Below are 8978 nucleotides of genomic sequence, written 5' to 3'. Positions count from 1 at the left end.
ACAAACGAATAAGGGGGACATTCATTCGGGAAACAAACAGGGGAGTATTGGCAGCCAAACAGACATAGGACCAGGTCTGCTTTAACAACAATTTGTCTATGCGATAAACAGTATTTGACATGCCTACAGTTCTAGATCTTTTCCTGAACAATATTAGCCATGCAAATCAAAGCATGGCTTTAGGTACTGAATTATCCTGGAGGAAGTGCTTTTTAATTTCTTGAGAGATGTGTCATCAACGTGTCTAGATTAAACAGACAGGTCTGCTTTCAACTGCTTTCTGTTTGTTTCTGCAGTTACTCATTTGTAGGTTTGTTTCGTCAGACAGACCTTGCCTATTTAAACCTCCCTTGCTCCTTGAATGTTAATGCATCCTGCCAGCATCATGGGGTGCAGGTCGATCTTCATTGCATTACTAGCTCTGCTTGTTGGGTCCTACGTCCAGTCACAACCGTGAGTACTTGTAACCTTTTCAGTTGACATTTTCTGCTTGTTCTTTTAACCCCTTGAGGACAGAGCTTCAGAAGCTTGTCTTTCACTTAATGACAACAGCATTTTTTGAATTTTTTGCTGTTTGCGTTCAACTGCAATTTGCATTTTACTAATTTATTGCACCGACACAAATTATATACTGTTTTTTAAAGGACAGAAAGGGCTTTAATTTGATATAACATATATATAAATGCTTATTTATTATAAAAAAATACAGAAAAATGCAAAACAAATTAAAATGTTTGTGTTTTTTTTACAGTTTTTGCAATAATAATGTGTGCATAATTAGTGCAGGTTAAGGAAAGTAATTAAAAATAAATTAATTTAGTTGTTCTGATTTACAGAATATATAATGTGTCTGGGACTTTAAGGTTTTTTTTTTTGGGTAGTTACAGGTCACAAAGCACAAGGAGTAAAATAAACTTTTAATGTGGAGTGATTTTAGAATTTGGTATGTTTGCCTTGTAAGCTTAACCCCTTAAGACCGCAGGACGTACTATGCCGTCCTTATTTTGGTGGCTCTAAAAGCCGCAGGACGGCATAGTACGTCCTGCGATCTTATGTACTTACCCGGTCGCCGGCGATCCCACGCCGGCGATCGCGGTATGGGGGACTTACCTGGGAGCCCAGGGAGTCCCCCTGCGTCCTCTTCAGCCGCCCAGGGCCATGTGATCGCGAGGTCCTTGCGAGGACCCCGCGATCACATCGACGGCATAGCCGTCCAAGGCATTGCCAGCAGGGGAGTGCCTGTAATGACAGGTACTCCCCCTGCTGTCTGAAAAAAAAAAAAAAATGTTAAAACAGTGTAAAAATAAATTATATATACTTAGATCATATATATATTTATTATATATATGATCTAAGTATATATATATATACACACATACACATAAATATGCATACACTGTCTACGTGTATTTTGATATTAATATATACATAATTATATATATATATATTAATATCAAAATACACGTACAATGATATTGATTAAATATATATATATAATTTTCATTATATATATATTTATATATAATAAAAAATAAATAAATATATAAATACGTTAAAAAATAAAATAAAAAAATAATAAAAAAATAATAAAAAAAATAGATAAAAAATATATAAACATGCGTAATTTCGTTCTAACTGTATTTTAAAATTTATATATATATATATATTGATATCAAAATACATGTAGAACGAAATAATATATATATCTATATACATAAGTATATACGTATATATCAATATGTACATACCAATATATAAATAAAAATAATGAAAAAAAATTATATACATATATATACACACATATATATATATACACACATATATATATAATAATTCTACGCATATATTTATGTAATAATTTTACATAATTAGGTCATTTTATTAATTACAATTTGCAGGACCTGCCTGCCAACCCAGGCCAAAAGTTCAGGGAATTACATTGTCTAGCACTATATTTAACTCTGTAACTTTCCAAGACACCATGAAACCTGTACATGGGGGGTACTGTTTTACTCGGAAGACTTCGCTGAACACAAATATTAGTGTTTCAAAACAGTAAAATATATTACAACGACGATATTGTCAGTGACAGTGACATTTTTTGCATTTTTCACACACAAATGGCACTTACACTGACGATATAATTGTTGTGATACGTTTTACTGTTTTGAAACACTAATATTTGTGTTCAGCGAAGTCTCCTGAGTATAACAGTACCCCTCATGTACAGGTTTTATGGTGTTTTCAAAAGTTACAGAGTCAAATATAAGGTTTGCATTTCAGTTTTTTCACTTTAAAATTCACCAGGTTGCCTTTGAGACCGTATGGTAGCCCAGGAATGAAAATTATCCCCATGATGGCATACCATTTGCAATAGTAGACAACCCAGGGTATTGCAAATAGGGTATGTTCAGTTTTTTTAGTAGCCACTTAGTCACAAACACTGGCCAAAATTTGCGTTCAAATTAGTTTTTTGCATTTTCAAATATTAACACTAACTTTGGCCAGTGTTTGTGACCAAGTGGCTACTAAAAAAGACTGGACATACTCAATTTGCAATACCTTAGGTTGTCTACTTTTGCAAATGGTATGCCATCATGGGGGTAATTCTTATTTCTGGGCTACCATATGGTCTCAAAGGCAACGTAACCAATCTGGCAAATTTCAATGTAAAAAAACTGAAATATGTAACACGCTATATTTGACCCTGTAACTTACCAAAACACCATAAAACCTGTACATAGGGGGTACTGTTTTACACGCGAGACATCGCTGAATACAAATATGTGTATTGTATTGCAGTAAAAGCAAACAGTATTATGACATTCACAGTTAGAATGTCACGTAGAACTAAAAAAATGAAAAAAATTCTTATTTTCTCCCATTTTTTTAATATTTTTTTCATATTAAATTATGTTCCATACCTAAATATTTGATGTTAAACGAAAGCCCCGTTTCCCCTGAATAAAATGATATATAATAATGGGGGGTGCATTTAATATGAAAGAGGTGAATTATGGTTGGACAGACATATAGCGCAAATGCCAGGTTTTGTTTACGTTTTTTTGGATCACAACTTGTACATTTGGCTTAAGGGGTTAATAACCATAAAAGAAAACAAAATTGCCACACAAAAGTATATATTTATATAAAGTAGACATCACAGGCTATTTACCTAAGGTTGTTTTGACACTTTCTACGTAGCCATTTCACCACCAACCTTTGCTAAATATTGGAGTAAAATTGTTTTTTGGCACACAAACTTATAACAAAGAACTTCTCGTGTGTATTTTGTAATGTTGATGTGTGCAATTCCTGTACAAAGTTTAATTTTGTATTCGGTTACATCTGCTGAGTAAAATGACACCCGATTGTGTCTTTGGCACTATTTTGTGAAGCTACAGTGCCATATAGGAGACCTGTCCTTTTCAGTATTCACAGTAGAATTTTGAGAGACGGATTTAATGAGCCTAAGCTTCCATTTGGGGTATTATAACAGTTTGACTGTTCAAAAAAGCAGACAAAGGCCTACCATTTGTAAAAGTAGACACTCCAGGGTATCTCATAAGGTAGAATACACAAAGAAAAAAACAGTATATGTGTATGTATGTGTGATACCTCAATTTCAGAGGTAAGAAAATAATGGGAAGAAAATAATGAGACAAACCACCCAAAATACACTAACCTTAAACAAAAAAGTAAATTTACCCCTTACCTGGGAAACTACAGAAACATCGATTTATTTTTAGAAACCATGAAAAACGAAATCGACAAAATGGACAAAAAGGTCTCTAAATTTTCATCCTAACATGAATCTATCCAGAAGAGAACAACTAGCTCTTAAGTCTCTTAAAAACAATACTGATATCATCATAAAACCCGCGGACAAAGGCGGCAATATCGTAATGATGAACCTCACAGATTATGTGAAAATGGTTCTTAATGTTTTGGAAGATGAAAACACATATAAGACTCTAGGGTCAGATCCAACCAATGATTTCCTCATACAATATAAGGAGATCTTGGACAGGGGCCGCAGTAGAGGGGTGCTATCAGGAGATGAATATGCATTCATCCTTAACTGCCAACCGAAGATAGCAACCTTCTACTGCCTGCCCAAAGTACATAAAAGCATGACTTCTCCCCCTGGTCGCCCTATTGTCTCTGGCATAGAGAACTTGACACAAAATGGGAGCATTTACCTGGACAAAATCCTTAGACCATTTGTCGAAAGACTCCCCTCTTACCTCCAGGATACAAAGCAGACCCTGGCCCTTCTAGACAATCTCGAGGAACCACCCCTAGCCAAACTTTGCAGCCTACACATATAGGCTTTGTATTCGTCAATCCCCCATTCAAACGGCTTGAGTCATATAGGCCATTTTTTAGAACAACGAGGTGAGTCGGCTATGACACACACCACCTTTTGTCTGGAACTTCTTGAATATATACTTACACACAATTATTTCACATTCAGAAACAGATACTACCACCAGATTAGGGGGACTGCGATGGGGACAGCTTGTGCCCCATCATATGCCAACCTCCATTTAGGGTGGTGGGAGGAAAAACTTTCCAAAGATACGGGGATTTCACAATACCTCCCTCTTATCTATTTGTGGCATCGCTATGTAGACGACGTCCTCATAGTATGGCTAGGTAGCCTCGAAGATTTCAATGAGTTCGTACAAATCCTAAACATTAATAATGAAAACCTAAGATTTACCAACAAATTCGGAGGTTCCCATTTAAACTTTTTGAATTGAACTATCTCTATTACAGAGGAGAATAAAATACAAACTACTCTCTACCGTAAACCCTCTGCAACAAATAATCTACTAAGATGGGATAGCTTCCATCCTGTACCTCTCAAAATGGGTCTCCCCACTGGCCAATACCTCAGGGTCAGACGTAACTGCAGCTCTATCGATGAATTTAAGATTAAGGCCAGGGAACTAAGAGACTCTTTTAAGGCAAAAGGGTATCCCAACAGATGCCTTAAACGGGCATATAAGCGAGCACTCGACTCTGATCGCAACAGTTTGATTAGTGGTGATACTCAAACATCATCTGACAACACCAAGAACAACATACGCCTAATCGCCACCTATGATGCAGGCTGGGAGAATGTTAAAGGTTCCCTCAGACGGTTTTGGCCACTGTTAACTGGTGATTCTCACCTCCAGGAAGTACTATCCCCAAATGTCTCAATTACAGCTCGTAGAGGCAAAAATCTACGAGACCTCCTTGCCCCTAGTCATTTGAAATGCAGATCTCCCCCCACAACTTGGCTACAGTCGCCTGTAGTGGGCACATATGGATGTGGGAGATGCATCTCATGTAAATTCATCAAAAGAGACTCGAAAGTAATAAAGGACAGTTTTGAAAAGGATGAGTTTGCCATAACCTCCTTTTGTAACTGCAATACAGCAGGGGTTGTTTACCTACTGACCTGTGTTAACTGCAATACAGCAGGGGTTGTTTACCTACTGACCTGTGTATGTAATAAAAAATATGTGGGCAAAACGTTCCGCCCCTTTAAGAAACGCATACAGGAACACGTCAGGTCAGTCAAATATTCGACTGAGACCCCGATCTCCAGACACGTCCGTGAATGCCATAATAGTGATCCTAAAGGGCTACGTTTCTGTGGTCTGGAACTGGTCAAAAGGGACCCAAGACGGGGTGACTACGATAAGTTCCTTAGACAAAGAGAATGTTTTTGGATTTATCGACTCAAAACTCTGAGTCCAAATGGTCTTAACGAAGGATTTTCCTTCTCCCCCTTTCTATGATTACTCCTGACCTGAATACACTATGGACTTCTATAGCAAGTTGCCTATCCTTTAATGTTTGTTCATAAAGATCAGAACACACTTTGCACCCATATAGCAAGACTCTTATTTCCTGTGTATGTACATATAGACGTTTTTATTTATTTATTTTTCTACATTTGGTATTCTCTGATTTACCTAGACTCATAACCATACTTACCTAAGTACTGTCACCCTATTTGTGGACATACCTGTATTTTCTGATGTACAGTTACAGCAACCAAAGGCTTATATTCTTTATGTATATTTACTATTTTGTGTTACTGACTCATCACACCGTCTATTTAGTCTCACATAGGCGGATTATGAATGCCTTTTAATGCCTTTGGATGCCTATATATACTATATATCTTATACAGGCTTCTCCCCTTTCTCTATCTCCCCCCGGCTGGCATATTTTCACTCGGCGGAGCAAGTGCCTAGCCCCTCCCCCTGTGACGCGGCAACACGTGATTGGTCGCGTGACGTCTCAGATGCGAGACGTGACGCGACGATACGGGTTTGGCCACACGCCACTTAGGAGGCGGGCTCTTTACCCTTTAAATGTCCGGGCGGTTTCTGAGCCCCTTCTCCACTCTTGATAAAGGCGCCACATAGCGCCGGAACGCGCGTCGAGTAGGACGCTAGGCTTAGGCTTAATTTTTAACCAATATGGGTATCTTTGATCTTGGGACTTTAGTTTAATAATTTTATGGCGATAGACACCATCAGACTTGTGGACAGACAATGAGCAGACTTTCAAGGAGGTGCTCTATATAAGCTATCTGTATACCGTTATGGGTAGTCTTTCTCTGTATATCTAGCTGTCTGTGATGTGTACTACAGTCCAAGGTTGATTATAGGCTCTACAGACCATTATACCAGGATTATAGACAGATTTGTGTAACTCATTGATTTCACTATCAGGGTTGATACCTAACACGAATAAGCTACTAGGTTACAGGCTATTGACAGGTGAAATTATGTATCCATACTTAGAGGATTTCAAAGAGGGATTTCGAAATGAGTTTACTTAAGGAGAAAGATACATATATTTTTATATACATTCTCTTCTTGTGTTCTTTCCTCTTTATACTCGCTATACAGGGCCTGCACTGCTCGAAAGCTACTCTGTAGGTTTTGGCACCTAAGAAGTTTATACATAGGGAGGATATCAGATCCACTTTTAGGGATCCATCTCCCCATTTACCCTTTCACTACTGTGCTCACCTACCTTTATACTGTTAAGAGCAGTTGGTACCTTGTTTATGCAATTACTTATATAGGTTTGAGTCCTGTCTCAGACTACAGGGAGAACATTGGGTTCGCTTAGTGTTTTTCCCATTATAGCAGTCTTGATTCATTTTTGCAGGCACTTCTCACCTATACCTTCCCTACGCCTACCTGTCTATAACCTCTTTTCTAGACACTCAATACTGGTCTTATTGACCTATAATACCATTATTAAACCTATCTAGTTTTACAAACTAGACTTTAGCTCAAGACTCATACCCAGTGTAAATAGCACTTTTGTTACACAGTTTTTTGCACAGTCTTTTTTCATTTCATTTAAGGTGTATGTATTATTGTTTGGTTAGTCACCACCGACTTTTTATATATTGCTTTATTAAAGATTTATTGTTTTTTATCCCGTTACTCTAAGGGATTCATATTAGGGACATATATTATATACTATCATATATGGGCACACCCTCGGTTATCGGTCTTTTGAGGTGAGCCTGCTGCTCTCCCTCTCTTAAACCCTGACTTGTGGGTATCCTCTTTATTGATACCTCAATTTCTACTGAAATGTAGTAAATTAGAATATATTAGTATCCAAATATACTTATCTGATGTATTCAATCAAAACAGCCTCTCAAGGTCGTGGCCCAGTTCCTGACTTTTTACAACATATATATGGATACAGAAGGAAATGAAATATGGCTGTGTACAATCTAAAACAGGAACAAATAAATACACATAGTGTAATACAGTAAAACAAATGCTAGTGTGCTAAGATTATAATGCACTCACGAGATCCAGATGAATAGTGCGCCCAAAAGGTGCCTGCCCCGATAAACTTGGGCGGCTAAACGTCTCCACTCTCCACTGGAAATCCAAGCGGACCAAAATATGAAATGAGACTCCGGTAGGTGTAGGTAAAATAAATGTACAAATTTATTGTGAAAAAAAGGCCATATATAACAGCCACACAAAGTAAAATAGAGGATACGTCCTACGCGTTTCGTTCCTATGATTGGGAACTTCCTCAGGGACCAAAATTAAGTAATACAACAATAAAAACAATCAATACAAAAAATTCATACAATATTCCCCCCCCCCCCCCCGAGTCTCTATAAATAGTGCAGAGCGCTCAGTTCATTGGTGGATCCTGTGGGCGTTATCCTATGGTCCTGTTCAGGTGTGGAGTATCCTATGATCCTGTTCAGGTGTGGAGTAGATGTTTCGTCGTCCTTTCTTGGCGCGAAAAGATGAAACCGGAAACCGGAAGTAACGTCCGTTTAGCACTTCCGCTTTCCAATAACATATGCGTTCCAGCTTGATCAGAATAGACAAATACGCATGTTGCCACCTAGAGGTCGCCCAATATATGGCTTTTCCAATGGTAACATAGGCTTTGTAGAGACATACATAATAATAATAAAACCCCTAGCAAAGAAAAAGGTTAGAAGTAAATATGAACACACAAAAATAAACATATTGAACTAAAAAAATAATAAAACATTGAAAGAGTGTATCTAAATATATAATCATCTCACTTAACCCCTCTTTTTTCAGGGTATCAATGTCATCGTAAATATACCCCATAAGTAATTCTATTAGTGTACATCTTCTAGAATAGTAAGTAGTAAAAAACTATGAATCCAATATATAAATTCCTATACAGCTATCCCAATGATCATTATGTATATCCACCGAATTCAAACCAAAATAACCTATTCTAAACAAATAATTCATAATATTACTAATTTGTGTACTTTATTGATAAACCTCAAGCAATCAAATAGGATTCTGGGCATTTTTAATCTTTACCTATTTAGAGGCATATTGGCCTATTCCCATCCTATCATAAGTGATTTTCTTAATTATTATTATTATTATTTTATTATTTATTTTTTCTTTCTCGTATTTGGTATTTGCTTA

General features: G+C 37.1%; 1 protein-coding gene across 1 annotated transcript in view; it reads left to right on the top strand.

Moving 5' to 3' along the window:
• Nucleotides 1-362: 362 nt before the first annotated feature.
• LOC134603562 (A.superbus venom factor 1-like) overlaps nucleotides 363-8978 on the top strand; it is a 241885-nt gene continuing 233269 nt past the window's right edge. The window contains exon 1 of the mRNA XM_063449655.1: nucleotides 363-453. Within this exon, the coding sequence (XP_063305725.1) occupies nucleotides 368-453 (86 nt within the window). The 5' untranslated portion in view covers nucleotides 363-367. The remainder of the gene's footprint in view (nucleotides 454-8978) is intronic.

This window comes from Pelobates fuscus, chromosome 3 (genome assembly GCF_036172605.1).
Source record: "Pelobates fuscus isolate aPelFus1 chromosome 3, aPelFus1.pri, whole genome shotgun sequence".
Taxonomy (NCBI): Eukaryota; Metazoa; Chordata; class Amphibia; order Anura; family Pelobatidae; genus Pelobates; species Pelobates fuscus.
The sequence above is the reverse complement of the archived record's forward strand: the minus strand, read 5'-3'. Positions and strand labels throughout refer to the sequence as shown.